We start from the raw sequence: 21908 nt of genomic DNA, 5'->3' as shown, positions 1-21908 counted from the left end.
CGGAACAAGTGCCGCCCTGCTTGTTCAGGCAGAACACTGCAGTGGTATTGTTGGTTACAATGTGGACAACTCAACCCTTTATGTTGGGCTCGAAGGAAAGAAGCGTCTTCTGGACTGCCAAGAGTTCCAGCTGATATGCCTTTGGGCATCAGAAGAGTTCCAGGTACCATGGTCAGAAAGGCTGCCCGGGTGCGCTCCCCAACCCAGTAGTGATGCATCCATGGTGAGAATTAACGAAGGTGTTAATGACTGGAATGGGACCCCCACACAGGTGTTGGTTTGGGACGTCCACCACCTCAGGGATTGACACACTGTAATGGGGACCACCAAGAGACAGTTGGGGTTGTCTCAGAGAGGGTGGAATGCTTGGAGAAACCAGCGTTGTAGTGGCCAGAGCCTTAGCAGTGCATGATGTGTGATGGCTGTATGACCAAGTAGCTGCTGGATCTCTCTGGCTCTTATGTACGGCTTCTGGATGACTCATTGTGCTGCCAACTGGAGGGCAAGAAACCTGTCTTTCAGAAGGTAGGCTCAGCCCTGTCGGGAATCTTAACATGGCTCTAATAAAACAAATGACCTGAGTGGGCTGCAGATGGAACTCGTCAAGAATTATGATAAGTCTCAAATCCTTTATCTCCTGGAAAAGAGATAAAGTAAAAGAAATGTGATGACACAACTGATCCTTAGAGCATGCCAGCAGAAGCCAGTCATCAATATAAAGCAAAACCACCACTAAGGGCATGACCTTAGTAAATACCCAAGGTGCTGAGGATATGACAAAAGGCAAGACGCAAAAGCAAAGCCTGCCCAGCTATGAGAAAAGAAAGAAATCTATGTAAGGTGGGCCAAATTGAAACGTGAAAATAAGCATCTTTTAAATCAATGGCCGTGACCTATGCACCCTCAGAAAATAACAGAATAGAAGACAATGAACATATTTATTGAGTTTTCTCAGGTCCAAAAAGGGTCATAAACCACCATCCTTTTTGGGAACTAGAAAATATTTAGAGAAAAATGAAAGAGAACATATGGAAGGGTCCAAGGGTACAAACTGCACCCTTTTGGAGTAAAGTGAGTACCTCCTGCCAAAGGGCAGAGGATAGAGGGGTAGGCCGTAGGGTTCCTAAAGGTAGAAGGGAAATGAAATCTATGTCGTAGCCATGCTTGACTATATCTAAAACCCAAAAATCTGATGTAATCTGTTGCCAAGAATGCAGATATGGTGCTAACTGGTCTCCAAAAGGAAGGTGAGAGGAAGTGAGTGGGATAGTGCTACCCTGAAATTCCTGTGGTGAAAGTAGTGCAGTATTGCTTCCAACAGAGGGAGAAAAGGACAGCACTAAAAATGTCGTGGGGGGGGGGCGCTGCCTCCCCTTACCCTGTTGGCACCCACTAGTTGCTGACTTGCCCTTGCATGAAGTAAAGGACTTGGTAGGCTGCTGCCCAAACCATGGCCTATATGACCAGGGAGTTCTCTGATAACCAGGTTGAGGAGGAGGGCCTCTTGCCCTATTTGAATAAGAGGGCTGAGGGAAAATCTGTATTTCTGAGCTGCCTCACAAAGTTTATGTCCACTCTTTATCTGGGTGTTGGTATCAGGATGAAACAGCCCATCGTCATGGATAGGAAGATCTTCTGCAGGCATGACGTTGAATGGTTGTAGCTGATGCAAAAAGCTTCCCTGCTGCATCTGCTCCATGCTTGCCCATGAGTTTCTGACGAGCGGCTGATGCCATGGCCTCTTGATAGAATGCTGTAGCGAGCTGTTGATGGTTGTCCAGGAGATAGTTGACATAGGCCGCCATCTTGTCCCTGAGGATCATCTGATATGATGCCATGTAGGTCTGGTAGTGAGTCATCCTGGCAATAAAACCTAAAGACAAATGAACCTTCCTACCCAGAATATCAATTTTCTTGCCCTATTATTCAAGAGGACTAGGAATGTTTTTTGGTTTTATATATATATATATATATATATATATATATAAGGTGACTGCATCAGTTCCCCTACAGTAGTATTTGGCTAAGATGACTTTGTTAGCTATGGTGCTGGGGAGGTGTCGATGCGATAAAAAGAATCAACGTGTCTTGTCACAGCAGGAACAGCCCCTGGAGCTCAATCAGAAAGCCTAGTTAATTGAACAAGGTCAGGCAGAGATGGCACTACATCAGGAGTTGGATCCTGTTGCTGCTCAGATAAAAACATAGGGTCATCCACAGGCTTAGGTTCTGAAGACGCCAACAACTTCATTTCCTTAGTCATGCTTATCATTCGAGTGGAAAAGGAAGCAGAATCCTCCCTTGACACAAATGGAGCAACACCAGAGTCTTCAAGTAACAATGAGTTCTGCAAAGAAGCCTCAGACTCAACATCAGAACCCTCAGGTAACACCAGGTGCAAATAACCATAATCATAGCGAGATGTGGAAGGGCCCTCATATACAGAGCAAGGGGCTGGCTGTTGAGGCACAGGCAAATGAGGTAAACAATAGCATCTTCCCCCCTGAGTAGGGATATGGTGATGGAAAACATTAGATGAAACAGAGGGCAAAGCAGTGCCTTGAGCCATAGAAAAATCATGCCTACTAGAGGCCATCTCACCCACTCCAGAAGCAGGCAAGTGTGCTAGGTGCCTCCCATCTTCAGGTGGGGACAAGTGCTCTTCCCCGGGCTGGCCCACATGGGGGTCCAAGCCCTGTGGTGGGTGAGGGGACAATACCAGTGGTGCCCTAGGTAGAGCGCCAGGTTTCTGTGCTGAAGAGGAGGAGCCTTCTACAGCGCCAGAAGCAGGAAGCAAGCAATGCTTGGTCTTCCGGAGGCACTTCTTTGGGGCTTCGTCCTCTTCCTGTTGATCCATGTGGTCGGAGGACCGTTTGCCGGCCTTCCGCAGCTTGCTGAACTGCAACACTGGAGGCACAGCTGATAAATCCGCTCTTTGTGCCATTCCAGGATAACATGGCGTGGTGTCGGTTGGGAAGAGGGAGGGGTCTGGTAAAGACAGACCCGCCAACGGAGCCCGGCAGAGAAGGCAAGTGGGGTGAGGGTCCCCCGGGGAGAGTTTCTTCCTGCAAGACCTACATCCCTTCAGGGTGAAGGTCATACTGCCTGTCTGGGATGATCCAAAAGAATAGTCAAAGTCCAATCCAAGTTGAAAGTCCTTAATAAGAATCAGAGAATCAGAGAATTGAGATCCAAATGTGCTGTTTTGCAGCAAAAAAAGGGATGGAGGCTCCAGCCTAGGCTGCCACAATTATATCCTGGGAGGGTGGGCGGAGTTGGAGCCCCTTATTTGTGCTGTATTGAGCTAGTTTAACAAACCAACAGGAGCCAACTTTATATAAGTATGAGCCAAATATCATCTACTACAAATATGGGGGGAAACCAAATTTTCTACAGATTAAAACTCAGGATATCAATTACATAGAGGATGACACAGAGATGGATTAAAGAAATAAGATACTGAAAGACATTCGATATGCAATCAGCAAATAAGAAACTTGGACTCTAGCGAAAATGCCTCTAAGTGTTCTGTACACTTTTGAAATACTAATTACTTATTGTATCAAACCAGGCAGTGCGTGTGGGACTAAATGTGTGTGTATGCACACAAGCAAAACAGATTTTATTTAACTATTTATTAGCTTGCGTACCTGGCGATGCCCGGGTTATTTGAAAAAGACATTGTTTGTTTTGGGGTGTTAGGTAATATAATTTAGTTAAATAGTAACACTATTTATTAAGGAAAACCAGAATGGGATTTTGGTTTTTATGAATGCTCCCATTAGAACATACATTTTATTTATTTATTTCGCGCACTTCTACCCCGCCCTTCTCAACCCGAGGGTGAGAAGGGTGAATTACAATTCCCAGAATCGTGGATCAATCCTCCCCAAACCAGGCCTGTACACACAATTGGCCATGTTGGGTGTGTGTGCCAAGTTTGGTCCAGATCTGTCGTCCTCCAAACCCCTTCAGTCTGTTCAGTTGGTGATCAATTCCTTTCTGTTTGCTGTGTGCCATAGGAAAGGGTAGGAAAGGGTTAAGGGAGAGGTAGTGGGTGGAGTCATGCAAATTCCACACAAGGAACCCTGGGATGTCTGCCTGTGGTGGAGGCAACACGTCAAAAAAAATCTACGATGAAACTCTCTCTGATTGAAAGTATTCCTTGGGTGGTGGGCCGTAGTGTTTGGGGAGGACATTGGCAGTGTTTGGGCTACATGTTCATGGCCCTTGCTCTAACCTGCAATGTCAGTTAAGGGAGTGCCTTTGGAGGCTTCTCAGCATTTGGAAGGAACTGTAGCCTGTTTATGGAAGAGGGAGGCTGTCAATATAAGTGGGCACCTCCGGCACATACACACATAAACCTTTTTCACTTTTATTATGTGTATAGATAGATATTCCAAGTTGCATTGAAAGAGTTTATGTGACACCTTCTGCCTCATTCCTTCCATCATCACTGCCTGCCATTTATTTATTTAAAGTTTTACTGCTATGAGTTTAAAAAAGGATAATGCTTCAAGGTTAAGATTTTAATCTTGTATTTCTAAATAGTCCCCTATTTGTTGATTTTATAAAACACTTCAAAGTTTTACATGGCTTAATTGCCTAGTCACATTTGCCATATTGCCAAATAAGCATTTTAAAGTGCAACTTGTGAGCCGAAGGCTGTCCACAGGGCATTTTTGTGGCCCTCGTTGGTCAAATTCAAATTGGAAGTCATTTCTGTTGCAGAGGAGGCGAAGGAGGGTCAATTTAGGCTCCCCATAAGCCCATTTATAGAGACAAAAAACAAACAAGATGTGAATCTGTTCACTTCTTGTCGTTCGAAGAAAGTCTCTCCTGGGCTTAAAAACGGCCAGCAAAACCCGCAATTCTGGTGAAAATTGTATTGTCGAAGGCTATCATGCCCGGAATCACTGAGTTGCTGTAAGTTTTTCAGGCTGTATAGCTGTATAGCTATGTTCCAGGAGCATTCTCTTCTGACACAGTAAAGTAAGGTTGCTTACCTGTAACCATGTTTCTTCGAGTGGTCAACTGTGAAATTCACACCTGTGGTATTTCCTGCATCCACGCAGCTGATTCGGATCCTTATTGAAAAGCTTTTGCCAAATCAGGGACTCCAGCCCCGCCCATCCACTTCAGTAATAAAGCCAGGCTTGAGGCCTTAGTTCCGTACCACGAAAGACAGTCGGAGATAGAAGGCATGATGGAGTGCGGGGAGGATGGGTGGGTTGTGTGAATTTCACAGTTGGCCAGTCGAAGAAACATGGTTACAGGTAAGCAACCTTACTTTCTTCAGCTTGGTCACTGTGAAATCCACATTTGTGGTAGACTAGCGAGCAGTCCCATGGATGGTGGACATCATGCTAGTGCAGAAAAAAGAATTGCTCTCCCAAAAGCCGCATGTTTTTTGGCGGCTAAGTCCAGTTTGTAATGGGAGAAAAATGTGTGCGGTGTCGACCAAATGACCACCCGACAAATATCATCCAGTGGCATATCGTGCAAAAATGCTCTACAGGCTGCCACTGCTCGAGTGGAATGAGCATGGATCTGAACAGGTAAGTCCAGCCCTGCCATCTGATATGCTAGCCGGATAGCTGCGACTATCCAGGCTGCCAATCTCTGGGTAGAAACCGGAGGCCTACAGAGTCCTTACGTCCTCAATCCGGGCGAAATCGTAGCCATCCACCCCCCCCCCCCCCAATCCTGTTCCCTTCACCGGGTCCCTGACCAGCAACACCCCAGGACCCCGAAGGGGGCCTTGGGGGGCTGACTGGAGAGAGATACCCAGGGAACAAGAAGGAAAGAGGGGAGAAGAGGAGGTAGAGCGGAGGCCATTATTATCACCAACCCGGCCGAGCCCGCTCCCTCCCAATCTGCCCGCTCGGATTTATCGGGACTTACCCAAGCGATTACCAAGCCGTTGCCATCGAGAGGGACTGAGAGAGACCGAGATGGCCGTGTGGTAAGCGGCGGGCGGCGGGCTCCCCCTTGCCCTGAGTCGAAATGCGGGCCTAATACACTCCGAAGTAGGCCGCAAAATTGGCGAGCTGGAAGACGGAGCCGCCGCAGACCCAACCAGTCGCCAACCGCGTGATTGCAGCCGCCTAGGATTACCAGGCCCTTGCAGCCGCTGTCTTGCAGCCTGCCCGGCTGCTGTAGCAGACGAGCCGCTGGGTTTTCCATCGTTAACCAGTGCGGCTGGGCGAAGTTCCTGCTTGGCGATCCCTCCGCGAAGGCGACCCCCGGCGATTCCCGTGCTCCGGTAGACGCTGCCTCTGCACCTTCAACTAGGAGCGGTTTGGACACTCCGCATCCTCGGTGCCAATTGTCACCACCCCCGCATCTCCATCTTGGCGGAGGAGACGCTTCCATCTGGTGGAGGGAGCGGCCTGGACCCTGCGTCTTTAGTGCCAACTGACGCCACCTCCGCGTCTCCATCTTAGCGGAGGCAGTGAGCGACCAGGCTCCCCCCCTGCGCAACCACCGCTGCCTGAGTGCGCCCAGCCGGGTGCCCACGTGCCTACTTCCACCGGATCGAGCCTGGCTGGGGAGAGTCGGCCTCCTGGAAGGGCCTGATTATCTGGAGCCCAGCGATCCCCCTCGAGACTCCTTAACCAGCTGTGTCCATCTGAGGATTCTAGGCCACTGTTGGTTGGCAGGAACCTTACATACCTGCTGCCACGGGATTTACCATTGGAATTTACCATCGAGATTTACCATCGGCCGCCACTAATACACTGTATTGTATTGTAATTGTATTAGTGATAGTCATGTTGATATTTCGTTGTGATATTCCCTTATAGTAAACTGTTTTTATATGTTGTACACCGCCGTGAGTCGCCCTAGGGCTGAGAACGGCGGTCAACAAATGCAGTAAATAAATAAATAAATAAATAAATAAATTGTCATCTACCATGCTATCGCCTCCAATTCCGGAAAGAAATACCAACTAACTCATTATCAGACCCTGCATCCATTGTAATAATCCTGCTAGCATTCCTTTAGAAGTCCCATAATCCCCGTAATTCTGTGGGTTCCTATAAGATCTATATCCTCTTGCCCTGGAACTGACTACTCTGGGGGGGAGGGGATTAATTGTGAATCGAGATAGGACTGTGGACTGAATGAACAATTGCGCTGTTTTTGCACTATTACGACATCTGTTAGCCAACACTGCTAAGTCTTGTAACTACCAGCACTTTAGCCATTGTTTACCATCTGCACCTTAACTCCTTGCACTTTACACTCCTTGCACTTTAATCCCTTAACCCTCTACTACAGCAGTTAGCTTATCAATTACGTGATAATTCCTAGTGCACTTTAACAGCTTCAACTTCTAGCACTTTAATACCTGCTGGCACTTTAGGTTAGGGACTAGTACCAACGTAGTACCAACGCTCTCACTCATGTCGATTCCCACCCTTTGGTATTTACTGATAGTGCTGCTGTTGGAGTGGGAGGGAGACAGGGGGTGGAGCGGGGGGGAAGACCCCAAAAATAACATTGCGGGAGTGGAAAAAGAGTGGGGGGGAGTGGGGTGGCAAGAGGGGAAATCAATAGAACAAACATCCTGGAATAAACCATGGGAAGAAGCCATGAAGGAGAAGTGCAATATGGTAGAAGGGGGGTGTTCCGACAGCCGAGGGGTCCCCATAGAAATCATAACGGGGAGGGGGAGATGCAGGAAAGGGAGACCTCCAATTCGGCCTAGTGATAGAAGAAATTTGACAACTCGAATTCGGCCTAGAGTTAGAAGAAGAAATTTAACAACTTATAATCGGTCTCCTGACAAGGTAGGTTGGTGTACCCAGGATGGCGGTCCCTCCGGGTTGAAAATGGTGCTGTTGAACGCCAGATCTGTCAACGGTAAAACATCTTTCATCCAAGACATAATTTTGGAGCAATGGGCAGATCTGGCGTGCATCACAGAGACCTGGTTGGACGAAGCTGGAGGGGTAAATTTAACCCAGCTCTGTCCGCCAGGGTTCTCTGTGCAGCACCAGGCGAGACCCGGAGGGCGGGGAGGCGGAGTTGTAGTGGTCTATAGAAATACTATCCCTCTGACCAGAGGCCCCATCCCACAGTCAATTAACTTTGAATGTGTCCACCTGAGGGTGGGTGACCGGGACAGAATAGGGATTCTGTTAGTGTACCGCCCACCTCGCTGCACTACAGTCTCCCTGCCTGAGCTAGCAGGGGTGGTCTCGAGCTTGGCATTGGAGTCCCAACGGCTTCTTGTGCTGGGGGACTTCAATGTACACGCCGAGGCTACCCTAGTAGGAGCAGCTCAGGACTTCATGTCTTCCATGGCAACCATGAGGCTGACCCAACGGGTATCTGGCCCCACCCACTGTGCTGGACACACACTGGATTTGGTCTTCTGCCAGGGATGGGAGCTTGGTGGCGGTGTCGAGGAGTTATCCATCTCTCCGTTGCCATGGACCGACCACCATCTGGTCAGATTTAGACTTACTGTACCTCCTAACCTCTGCAGAGGTGGGGGACCCATTAAGTTGGTCCGCCCCAAGAGGCTTATGGATCCGGATGGATTCCTGACGGCTCTCGGGGAATTTCCCGCCTCCTCGGTTGGTGATTCTGTTGATGCCCTGGTCTCTCTCTGGAACAGGGAGATGACTACGGCAATAGACACAATTGCTCCAGAACATCCCCTCTCAAGTAGCCGAGCTAAACCAGCTCCTTGGTTCAACGAGGAGTTGGCAGTGATGAAGCGAAAGAAGAGGGAACTAGAGAGTGTGTGGCGTTCAGATCCGAGCGAGCCAAACTGAACACAGTTTGTGTCCTTTTTAAGGGCATATGCCGCGGCAATAAAGGCCACGAAGAAATCTATCTTCGCGGCCACTATTGCGTCTGCAAAGAACCGACCGGCTGAGCTGTTCCGAGTTGTCAGAGGCCTTTTAAATCCCGTCACTCAAGACGGGAGCCCTGACAACACGGCAGCCCACTGTAATGCTTTTGCTCGGTTCTTCGCAGACAAAGTCGCTTTGATCCGTTCTGGTCTGGACACCATATTAACGGCAGTAGATGAGAATGTAGCTGGAGCACCTGCTTGTCCGGTTTTACTGGATTCATTTCAATTGGTGAAACCCGAGGATGTGGACAAGATACTTGGAGGAATGAGGCCTACCACATGCATCCTAGACCCCTGTCCATCCTGGCTCGTAAAGGAAGCCAGAGGGGGATTGGCCGAGTGGGTGAAGGTGGTGGTTAATACCTCCCTTCGGGAAGGCAATTTTCCAGCGAGCTTAAAACAAGCTATAATAAAACCGCTGTTGAAAAAACCATCACTGGACCCCACTCAATTCGACAACTATCGGCCAGTTTCCAATATCCCCTTTTTGGGCAAAGTCCTGGAACGTGTGGTGGCCTCACAACTCCAGGTATTCTTGGTAGATACGGATTATCTAGATCCGGCACAGTCTGGCTTTAGGCCGGGGCATGGTACCGAGACAGCCTTGGTCGCCTTAGTGGATGATCTGCGCCGGGAGCTCGACAGGGGGAGTGTGTCCCTGTTGGTGCTGCTGGACCTCTCAGCGGCCTTCGATACCGTTGACCACGGTATCCTTCTGGGACACCTCGCGGGGATGGGTCTCGGAGGTACTGTTCTGCAGTGGCTCCGGTCATTCCTAGAGGGCCGATCCCAGAAGGTGTTACTGGGGGACACCTGTTCAACCCCACAACCATTGTCTTGTGGGGTTCCTCAGGGCTCAATACTGTCCCCCATGTTGTTCAACATCTACATGAAGCCGCTGGGTGAGATCATCCGGAGTTTCGGAGTACGGTGTCATCTGTACGCGGATGATGTCCAACTCTGTCACTCCTTTCCACCTGCTACTAAGGAGGCTGTTGAGGTCCTGAACCGGTGCTTGGCTGCTGTGACGGTCTGGATGAGGGCGAATAAATTGAAGTTGAATCCAGACAAGACAGAGGTACTCCTGGTCAGTCGCAAGGCCGAACAGGGTATAGGGTTACAACCTGTGTTGGATGGGGGTCGCACTCCCCTTGAAGACACAGGTTCGCAGTCTGGGTGTGACCCTGGACTCATAGCTAAGCCTGGAACCCCAGGTTTCGGCGGTGACCAGGGGAGCATTCGCACAGTTAAAACTCGTGTGCCAGCTGCGACCGTACCTTGGGAAGTCTGACTTGGCCACGGTAGTCCACGCTCTGGTTACATCACACTTAGACTACTGCAACGCTCTCTACGTGGGGTTGCCCTTGAAGACTGCTCGGAAGCTTCAAATGGTCCAATGTTCGGCAGCCAGTTTACTAACAGGAGCGGCTCTCAGGGAGCACACCACTCCTCTGTTGCGCCAGCTCCACTGGCTGCCAATCTGCTACCGGGCACAATTCAAGGTGCTGGCTGTAGCCTATAAAGCCCTAAACTGTTCTGGCCCTACTTACCTCTCCGAACGCATCTCCTCCTATGAACCGACCAGGACATTAAGATCGTCTGGGGAGGCCCTGCTCTCGGTCCCGCCCACATCGCAGGCGCGATTGGCGGGGACGAGAGACAGGGCCTTCTCGGTGGTGGCCCCTCGGCTATGGAACGCCCTACCTGTGGACATCAGACAGGCCCCTTCACTGCTGGCATTCCGGAGGAAGGTCAAGACTTGGCTTTACGAACAAGCGTTTGGCTAATAATGCAATGAAATACAGTAAGATGGTACAACTGAACATAGGAATTGGTATAGGGATTATGATTACGGATTCTGATTTTGATTTGTTTTTCTGAGGCGCACATTTATGATAATGATTGTTGTGACTTGATGTTTGTATAATGTGTTTTTAATTGCTTTTTTGATGTTATTGTATTAACCTTTACTATGTAAACCGCCTTGAGTCGCCATTTTGTCTGAGAAAGGCGGTATAGAAGTAAAGCAAATAAATAAATAAATAAATAAATAAATAACAGAACTTGACAAAAAGTCTTAGTGACTTCCGTAATGGAACTGTATGGTGGACATAGAAAGCAAGGGCTCTCCGCACATCAAGAAGGTGTAAAGATTGCTCCAGAGGAGTAGAGGGGTTTGGAAATAAGGTTGGAAGGACAATGTCCTGAGACATATGGAATTGTGATGCTGCCTTAGGTAAGAAGGAAATGTCTGTGCAGAGCACAACCTTATCCTTACGAAATTTCAGGTAAAGATTATCGACTCAAAGAGCCGCAAGCTCGCTAGCACGACGAGCAGAAGTAATAGCCACTAAAAATGCTGTTTTCCATGATAGATGTTCTAGATGAATGGCACTGATGGTTATGGTTTTGGCTATATACCAGTCCCAGATTCTGATAATGAGGGCAAGCAAAGTGTGAAAGTGCATCCCGCCCTATTTGTTGATATAGAATATCACAATTGTGTTGTTGGTAAGCTGGGAAATACTGTCCATGAGCAAATGACAGAAAAGGTGCAGTGCCGTTTCTACTGCGAGTAACTTGATGTGCTCTGTGCCCTCTATGGCCACCCAAGGACCATGGGTGGTGTGACCCTTGAGGTGAGCTCACCATCCTGAGAAGGAAGTGTCTGTTGCTAACATTGAAGATCTTGGAGGATCTAAAAATATGCCCACACACAGACTGAAGCGATGAGTCCACTAGTTAAGAGACCTGTGGATGGCTAAAGGGACAAGAAGACATTCATTGGGCTCATCCTGCAAGGGATGGAATGCCCAAAGAAACCAATTCTGGAGGGGCGGAAGGTTCAAACAGGAGAAAGGAGTGGCAGCTGTGGTGAATGCCATGTGTCCCAAAAGGCACTGGACAGCCCTGGCATGGATGTATGGCTTCTGCCAGAATCAAAGAGCTAATGCAAGCAGATTCTGAAACTTGTCTTCTAGCAAGTAGGCCCTTGCATGCCAGGAGTCCAATACAGCCCCAATGAATTGGGTTGTTTGGATAGGCTGAAGAAGAGATTGTTCCTTGTTGATAATAAGACCAAGCTTCTGCTATAAAGACAGAGTAAACTAAATGTTCCTCTGTAGATACTCACAGGACTGTGCCACCAACAACCAGCCATCAATATGGGAGTAAACTACTACCCCATGCACCCAAAGATGAGCAGGCACCACAGCCATCCCCTTAGTAACACTGGTGGAGCTGTGGAGATACCAAAATGAAGAACTTGAAATGAAAAGGCCTGACTGTTAGTAAAAAAGTGACAAAAATCTACCGTCTTGTGGTCTAATCACCACATGAAAATAGGCATCCTTCAAATCAATGCTACTGAACCATGCATCGCTGGATAACAGAGGGAGGATGGTTGGTAATGACAACATCTGAAATTTGCAATATGCAATATATGCATAAAGTCTTCTAAGGTCCAAAACTGGCCAAAGCCCACTGCCTTTCTTGGAAACCAAAAAGTATTTGGGAAAAAGGAAGAAAGAAGGAAACATAGAAGGATGTAAAGAAGCTACTGCTCCTTTCTGAAGCAAAGTAAGTACCTCCTGCCATAACACAGGAGAAGGAGGAGTGGCCAATACAGTCCCTACTGGGGGCAGTTCGAGGAATTTAATAGCATAAACATGCTCTGTAATCTCCAACACCCATGAGTCAGAAGTGATCTGACAAATGACATAGTCAAGCTCCAAAAATAGGAGCGAAAGGGTTGGAGGCTATTAAAGAAGAGAAAAAGGTATGCTAAAAACGCTGTTGGCCCTGATCTTGTTCTTTCCCTTGAGTTTGTTGTCACCCCTGGTAGAAAAATTAAGTCTCTCGGGTACAGAGGTCCTAGAGTTCTGGCCCTGCTGAGGCCTGAGGGAAACAGGTCATGAAGCTGATGATAATTAAGCTGAGGGGCTGGCCACCAAAATCTAGGCTAGAAAAAGATTGTGGTGAAAAGCCAAACTTAGAAGCCGCCTGTCAAATCTTGTGCATACTTTTGAACTGAGGGTCTCTATCAGGATGGAACAGACTATGTTTCCTCCTGCATGGTGGTGGATGGCTGTTGCAGCAGCAAACATCTTGTGTGCTGTATCGGTGCCGTGCTTAGCTATATCTTTCTGATGAGAAGCTAAGGTGGGCGCTTCCTGAGAGAAAGCCCTTGGAACCTGTTGATGTTGTAGAGGAAGAAGATCCAAGTAAGGTGCTAAGTTATACCACAAGAGAACCTGATAGGCTGCCATACAAGCATAGTAATGAATCATGCAAGTGAGTAGGCTAGCAGTGGTGTGGATCTTCTTACCATAGTGGACTGACTTCAGGTATCTTAGCTTTCTTGAATTAAACAACTTTGACCACATTTGTTCAGTTTAGTAGGCTTAGCTTGGGAGAAAATCTTATTAACCCCCTGAAAACCAAAAGAAGGGACTCCAAATCCTTGAGAAGGAAAGGAGGGTGCAGATGGTGCCTATTCAAAATAGCACCAAACTACCTGATGAGACATGGGCCAAGTGGCAGATGGGCCCCAAAAGACACAGCACTTACATTCTGAGCCGTCACTAAAGCTCCCGGGCGGCAAGATGCAAAGGGAGGATGGTAGCCCGAAGGCCCCTGCTAGGATTTATGCTCCATGGGCTGAGCCCCAAAGCCTTGGCTAGCCATCACTCGCACAGGTGGCGTGGCTGCCTTGAGCCTCCCCTCTCCTGAGGGGGCAAAAGCATGGCAGGGATCGCTGCAGCATCCACTGCCTGCTGGGGTAAATGGGGCAGGGAAAATATGGGCAGTGTGAGCAAGCTGTCCTCCAAAGATAAAACAGCTGAGAGGCTGGGCTGCAAAGGGGTGGTAGGTTGTTTAAAAGTCTTATTCCCTTCCACTTTCTGAGTGAGGGGAACAGAAGAAAAAGAAGGTAAGTTACTGCCCATTGCCAAGGGCAAAGAAGCCTGTGCCTCATAGGACGCGGCATCTTTTTTATTATTATTTGGAGGGAGGGAGGGAGGGAGTTTGTCCTCCCACTGCCAAGAAACACAAAGGGGATGGGAGTCACCCTGGAGCAACTTCCCCCCATAGGCCATACATTTCAAAGTTGAAGAAAATGCTATACTGGTCTGAGTAGGATAAACAAAGGTCCCAGAACACAAGTTGGAATTGCAGTCTGTTGGAGTAGTCAAACTGGAGTCCTTGAGTAAAACCAATAGTTGTTTTAGGAGAGTAGAGAACACCGAGTTGTTGTTGCTGCTTTCGCGGACGGAAGGAACTAAGGCCTCAAGCCCTGCTGCTTGGCTTTATTACTGAAGTGGATGGGCGGGGCTGGAGTCCCTGATTTGGCAAAAGCTTTTCAATAAGGATCCAAATCAGGTGTGTGGACGCAGGAAATACTACAGGTGTGAATTTCAGTGACCACGCTGTAGAATAATTGTACCAAATCACAGCCTTTCAATAAAGGACACCAGGAACTCGAATAAGGACATGGAAAATGCACTCTGCTATACTATGGATCTCCCTTCTAACCCCCCGAGGAGTGGCTGAGGGAGGTGGGTATGTTTACCATGGAGAAAAGCAGGCCCCTTCTACATTTCCAAATAAAATCCAGATTATCTACTTTGAACTGGATTATATGGCAGTGTAGACTCATATCATCCCAATCAAAACACACAATTTAGATTGTCTGTTTGATCATCTGAATTATATGGCGGTGTGGAAGGAATCTGGGTTTGTTCCCCAATCAGAAGGGTCTCCTCTCCACACTACGGGAGGCATCTGTTGCCAAACAAAAGAACCCATCTCAAGACGATTCTTGCTATTTTGTTTTGTTTTTTTGTTTGTTTGCACTAGGAAGGGCCCCTTTACACTGCTCCTATATCCCAGGATCTGATCCCAGATTATATGTTTATCCCAGGTTACCTGGCAGTGGGGACTCATATATTCCAGTTTAAAGCAGATAATCTGGGATCAGAACCTTGGGTAAAGGGCAGTGTGGATGGGGCCATAGAAGAGATGTGCAGTGTGCATAGGATAGGAATTGGTTCGTGCTTTTCCCCCCTGAACTCAAGGGAATGTGGAGGGCTGAGGGCCCTTCCACACAGCCCTATATCCCAGAATATCAAGGCAGAAAATCCCACATTATCTGAGTGTGGACTCAGATAACCCAGTTCAAAGCAGATATTGTGGGATTTTCTGCCTTGATATTCTGGGATAAAGGGGCTGTGTGGGAGGGCCCTGACTGTAAGGCTTGACTGTGAGCAGAACGGAACACTTAGGAGCCCCCTCCCTTTCTCTCCAAGCACATGTGTTGCATTTGATGAGGGGAGGGGCAGTTTACAAAGACATCCGGGGTTTTTGAAGGGCTGGCGGCACCTTCCTGCCCCCTCCCTCCCTCCCTCCCTCTTCCCCCTCCCGTCGCCCCTCACCGCTGCTAGTTCCGCCAGGCGGTCCCTCATCCCCTCAGCGGAGAGGAAGAAGCCGAGGCCCCCGAGGCCCCCTTCCCGAGCGCTTCCGCTCGCCTCACAGTGCCGCGCCCAGCTCTCCCTCCAGCTCCTCAGGGGGAAAAGGATGCCAGGGCGACCCTCCCGGACTGCGCATGCGCCTTGCCTTTCCCTCCCGTTAGAACCCAAACCACTGGGACCAAGGAGGACCAGTCGGGGGGCGGGGCCTAGAATCAAGCCCCGCCCCTGCCTCCAACGAAGTGGGCGGGGCTACAACCACTCAAGCGCCTCTTTGGGTGACCATTCCCTCCTGCTGATGTATTAATAGCCTGAGCACCTGTAGATACACAGGCAGATATAGGTAGCTAGATTGAGAGGCCACGCTGGTCTAGGTTCCAAGGAGCTTTTGTGGCACGTTCTGCAGAAACGCAGGTATTGCGAGAATACATGTGACTTCAGTGAGGTCCTGAGGCCAAACTTTCAGTGGGTTTACTGCAGAAACTGTTGACCCACCCAGGCCCCTTATACACTGACAGGTAATCCAAGTTCTCAAAGCACATTATCGGATTTGAACTGCGTTGTCTTTTGACCACACTGCCATGTAATCCAATTCAAGGTAGATAATGTGGATTTTATTCGGCCTCAGGCCCCTTTCACACAGCTGAATAAAATCCCACATTATCCGCTTTGAACTGGAATATATGGCAGTGTGGACATGGATAACCCAGTTCAAAGCAGATCTTGTGGGATTTTCTGCCTTGAGATTCTGGGTTATATAGCTGTGTGGAAGGGCCCTCAGATTATCTGCTTTGAACTGGATTATCTGGCAATGTAAACTAAGGGCCCTTCCACAAAGCATATAACCCAGAATATCAAGGCCGATAATCCATAATATCAGCTTTGAACTGGGTTACCTCAGTCCATATTGCCAGATAATCCAGTTCAATGTGGATTTTATGCAGCGATGTGGAAGGGGCCTCAGGGCCCTTCCACACAGCCATATAACCCAGAATACAAAGGCAAAAAATCCCACAAGATCTGCTTTGAACTGGGGGCCCTTCCACACAGCCCTATATCCCAGAATATCCAGTCAGAAAATCCCAAAAATACCTGCTTTGAACTGGGTTATCTCAGGGCCCTTCCACACAACCCTATATCCAATAATATCAAGGCAAAAAAAATCTCAATATCTGCTTTGAACTGGCATACCTGAATTCACACTCAGATAATGTGGGATTTCTTCCCATGATATTCTGGGATATAGTGCTGTGTGGAAGGGCCTTAGTTACCTGAGTCCACACTGACAGATAATTCAGTTCAATATGGATTTTATATAGCTGTGTGCAAAGGGCCAAATATATTCCAGTTCAAAGCAGAAGGTGTGGATTATTTGCTATGATGATTTGGATCATATGGCAGTGTAGTAGGGGGCCAAAGATTAATACAGATTGAGTATCTCTTATTCCAAAAGTTTGGGGCCTGAAGTGTTGCGGATGCTGAAACACGTCCATTGTGGAGATGGGATCCAAGTGTAAACACCACATTAATGTATACTTCCTTATTATATACATATCCGGAAGAAATTGTACATACAATGTTTTAAATAATGTGCATGAAATGACAGTTTATATATATTGAACCATCAGAAAGCAAGTGTGTCACGATCTCAGCCCTCCCATATGGATGATTTTGGAGTATTTCCAAATTCCAGATAATAAGCCATGCTTAACCTCTACTGTCAATTGACAATGAGGTCGAACCCAAAACTCCATGCTTTCAAGCTGATCTGACCTGCAGCAGGGAGTTCCTAAGTTCTCTATTACCCCGCTTGGGCCAACTTCCATGAAACGTGGCCACAGCAGCAGCTACAACCAAGAAACTTTCATTTTGCTTCACTTTCTTCCCCTCTCCTAACAATGCAACAAATCCCCCAATAAAATACCAATTAATTGTAACTTTTTCTCTTCCTGGTGTTACTTTGTGTCTTTTACTGCCTCCAAACTTTCATCTGCATGGACCTTTCCTCTCCCGGGCTGCAGATGGTTGCCGGCCCACCCGGGATGCGATTTTTCTTCCCGGGGAGGCAGAAACTGCGTTCCTCTGAACTGCGGATACAGAAACCCATTGGGTCCCCATATCCGCGGGTCAATGGATCATTTCAAAATCGGTGCCATTCTTCTCCTGGGTAAATTCTAAGGCTAATAGCTAGCTTGCTTTTGCTCCGCTAACCCCTCCGTCCCGGGAATAATCGTTTTTGCCTCCAAAAACTCAACATGGAGCCCAGCTGGCTCCCCGATGACACCACATCATTGCCACCATTTTGTCAATGCCCAGAGAGCCTGTCGATCTGGGGAACCAGTCACAGTCAACCCTTGGGATCCCCAAGTTGTCGGCGGACCGTCTTGGTCCTTGATGAGAGGGGATCTATAGTTTTCTCCCTCATCCAATGTGGATCTTGACCTCCAGCACTGGCAGTCGTTTCCATAGGGACTCAATGGACTCCAGGGCACTTTCCCAACTTGCTCCCATGGATTTTACAACCTTTATCAACTTTTGAAGACTTTTGAAAAAAAATTGAGCTTTCTCCCCTTCCAAGCCCCATGGACTCCCCTTTTACGACTATGGGGTTTTATGATTTCATAACTCTAGATTTCCTATGAACTCTGGTGGGTGGGATGGGTCATTATGAATTTCTCTCTCCCCTTTCCCCCATGTGTACCTTATGAACCCCCATATATATGTCTGTGTATGAAATATGGAAAGCCACCTTTTCATGACCCCAGCATAACAAACTCTTGGGAAATTCCTTCCTATTTCCTGAGATGAATTCCCCACTGACTTAAGGACTCCAACAAAGACTTATTGCATAATAATAACAACGGTGCCTCTTGGGTCTCGGAGCATGACCGCCTAGGAAAGCACCCCCATGGTGACTCTATCACTCATCAACAATGGTACATCCTGCCTTCAGGAAAGATCAGGATGCCCCATCCGCCTCACCCATTGTCTTTGCACCCTTGGCTGAAACCAACACACAGATAGCATCAATTGATCCCATATCCAGGACAAAAGATTATCAAGGCTTGGCAGCCGCGCCAACCATTTTTGTATATTTCACCCCCACGGGACAATACCAGGCCAGCTTGAGGAATATCCGGATTATCGCTGGCCATCGGACAAACCATTAAGTTACATTTAATCCACTAATTTTTTTTCCTCTCGGTTCTTTGTTTCCTGCTTGTACTGCCTCCTCAATTCCCATTGGCTCAGAAGCCAAAGCAGCGCTGGCTTCCCTATTGGCCAAGGCACGCCTGAGCCGGCCGCGCCTCCCTCCAGCTGATGACTCCAACCAATCGGCGTGAAGCCAGCAAGGGGCACGGGAAGTTTGAATTTGACAGTTCTGTATTTCCTATAAATTGTACAGATCCTGGGATATTGGGCCTGTCTGGACTCTAAGGCCTCTTCCACACAGCCCTATTTCCCAGAATATCAAGGCAGAAAATCTCACATTATCTGAGTGTGGACTCAGATAACCCAGATCAAATCAGATATTGTGGGATTTTCTGCCTTGATATTCTGAGATATAGAGCTGTGTGGAAGGGCCCTAAGGCACCTAGATCCCTTTTGGATACACTCAAGGCAAGGAAATAGTGGTAAGGTAGCAAAAATGCTAACATTTCACAATGAAAAAGCCAGAACTCAATACTAATTCCACTTGATTTTTCTCCCCAAAAGAGAAGTGTGCACTTCCATGTAGCAGCAGATATACTAACTAGGGATTTTAATTGCAACTCAGGATTGATAGGATGTTAGTCATGAATCACCTTACTAACCAGAATGAGTTCAGATCAGCAGGGCCAGATGAACTGCATCCCAGGGCACTGAAGGAGCTTTCAATTTTACAATTTAATTGCTGAGGGCAAATACTAATTGTAGAATTGATGCCCACATAATGTGTTGATGACCATCAATTTATGTGGCTCTGAAAGGGACATTGGATAGCTTTCTTGGAGAATAATGCTCTCAACGAATGTGTATTAGTCAAGATGGCTGGCTATATGCTGCCTCCAAACAAAAGTACTTTAAGCCACGCAGCTTCTAGCTTTGTTGGTCAGAAGGCATCCTGCAGCTATTTTATCTTCCTTTTTTTCATAGACATTTGTTGTTGTAAATAAAAAGATGGAAAAAACCAGTGGAAAGCACAGGAAAATTACAAATAGAAATGTTGTTACTCCTCCCTGGTCCCCAAACCTCAGAGAATACAATACAAATCTTGTACAGAAGCAAAATACACCACTTACTAGAGAACAGCAGGAGAAAACCAAACAATTGCTCTCATAGCCTGCAGAATGGAGAACGTTTGAAATGGGCTTCTTTCTCTTTGCTAAAGTTTTTATTTCATATGAACTGTTTAAGTTGCATTTTCAATTGAAGACTTTACACTGAATTAAACCGAATGAATAGTCGTCACTGAAAAATGTGAAAAAGCTACTTCTTGGACCACAACACTCACATTCTTAAGAGATTCTGGAAATGGTTGACCTAAAAAGTAATTTTTCCAAAGTGTAGTATGTTTTACAAATTGAAGCTATGCAGTCAAAAGGCAACTTTGCTTATATCAGTGGAGCTTATGCTGAGGTAAGGACTGTAGTCATGCTGATCCTACAAAATCCATTCCTCTGCTAGCACTGGTGCCCTTGTGTTCTCTGTCTATGTAAATGCATACAGTGGGAAGACCAATCGCTAGGACCTGCTGTAAGTGTGCTTCCCCCGCTACACACACAAACACACTCCCTCGCCAGGAATAATGCCTAGAAACAACTGACCATCACATACCAATTACACATTTGTCTCATCAGAAGACTAAACTCACAAATCCTTTGTGAACTAAAAGTATTGTGATTTTTGTGTGTGTCAGGAACAACTTGAGAAACAGCAAGTCATGTCTGGTGTGAGAAAAATGGCTGTCTGCAAGGATGTTGCCCAGTGAACGCTTGGATGTTTTTCCATCCTGTGGGAGGCTTTTCTCATGTCCCCACATGGGAAGCTGGAGCTGACAGGAGCTCACCCCACTCCCTAGATTCGAATCGCCTACCTTTTGGTCAGCAGTCCTGCTGACACAAGGATTTAACTCATTGCACCACTGGGGGGCTCCTATTATGAAATAATAAATGGGTATAAATTATATAACTTGTATATCTAAGCACAAATAGCACAACAAAGAAGTGTTACAGCAGGTTGAGAGTTTGGAAGGGGCTGTAGTCAATAAATTCCTCAGGCAACTCATGCTAGCGGTCATGAAAATCCAAGCAAGTACAGGCAGTCCCCAAGTTACGAACAAGATTGTTTCTGTAGGTTTGTTCGTAAGTTAAATTTGTATGTAAATAGGAACAGGGACATTTCTTGAGTGTAACTCCAACCAAATATATAAGGTTTTTTTGGGTCACACTTCAGGGTCAATATTCCTGTGGCGTTTTGCTGCCTATGCCCCTGTTTAGAATAAAGTGTTCCCACACTTTCTATCCCTGTGATAATTGGATTTTGAGAAATGTGGCTTGTTGTAGAAACAACAACTGGGGATAAAGCTTCAGTAGAGACTCGATTTTCCAGGAGTGGATTTCCCTTCCTTGGGATAGATATCTCTCCCTTCCTGTTGTCTCGGGGCCCTTCCAGTCATAACCCAGAATATCAAGGCAGAAAATCCAACAATATCTGCTTTGAACTGGGTTATCTGAGTCCACACTGCCATATATTCAAATTAAAAGCAGATAATATGGGATTTTATTCAGCTGTGTGGAAGGAGTCTCAGCCCTATTTTTAATTAGGAGTTGTTTGTAAGCCGGATGTTTGTAACTCGGGGATTAACTGCAGTTCATTATATAGCAGACACTCGGGCTGGATCTATACTGCCACAGCAACTCAGTTTCTGAATCCAAATGATCTGCTTTGAACTGGATTCTACAAGGGCCCTTCCACACAGCCATATAATCTAGGACAGTGGTTCTCGACCTGTGGGTCCCCAGATGTTTTGGCCTTCAACTCCCAGAAATCCTAACAGCTGGTAAACTGGCTGGGATTTCTGGGAGTTGTAGGCCAAAACATCTGGAGACCCACAGGTTGAGAACCACTGATCTAGAATACCTGGTAGTCCACCAGATCTGCTTTGAACCGAGTTATTTGAGGGTCCTTTCACACAGCCCTGTATACCAGAATATCAAGGCAGAAAATCCCACAATATCTGCTTTGAACTGGGTTATCTGAGTCCACACTCAGATGTGGGATTTTCTGCCTTGGTATTCTGGGGGCCTTTCCACACAGCCCTATATCCCTGAATATCAAGGCAGAAAATCCCACATTACCTGAGTGTGGACTCTTGATAACCCAGTTCAAAGCAGGTAATGTGGGATTTTCTGCCTTAATATTCTGGGCTATAGGACCCCCAGAATCTCAAGGCAGGAAATCCCACAAAATCTGCTTTGAAGTGGGTTATCTGAGTCCACACTGCCATATATCCCAGTTCAAAGGAGATAATGTATTTTATTCAGCTGTGTGGAAGGGACCCCAGGGCCCTTCCACACAGCCCTATATCC

At 47.3% G+C, this 21908-nt stretch overlaps 1 protein-coding gene across 3 annotated transcripts in view; it reads right to left on the bottom strand.

Annotated features, from left to right (window-relative positions):
- Positions 1-21908, bottom strand: part of STX2 (syntaxin 2) — a 55074-nt gene that overhangs the window by 31671 nt on the left and 1495 nt on the right. The window contains exon 1 of one of the 3 annotated variants that reach the window (XM_060785633.2): positions 15304-15495. The exons of 1 other annotated variant lie outside the window; for it this stretch is intronic. In XM_060785633.2, the coding sequence (XP_060641616.2) occupies positions 15304-15333 (30 nt within the window). In that variant the 5' untranslated portion in view covers positions 15334-15495. Of the gene's footprint in view, positions 1-15303; positions 15496-21908 lie in introns of those variants that run through there. One more of the 3 variants, XM_060785634.2, reaches the window with a different exon arrangement.

The sequence above is a fragment of the Anolis sagrei genome, chromosome X (assembly GCF_037176765.1).
Source record: "Anolis sagrei isolate rAnoSag1 chromosome X, rAnoSag1.mat, whole genome shotgun sequence".
Lineage (NCBI taxonomy): Eukaryota > Metazoa > Chordata > Lepidosauria > Squamata > Dactyloidae > Anolis > Anolis sagrei.
The sequence above is the reverse complement of the archived record's forward strand: the minus strand, read 5'-3'. Positions and strand labels throughout refer to the sequence as shown.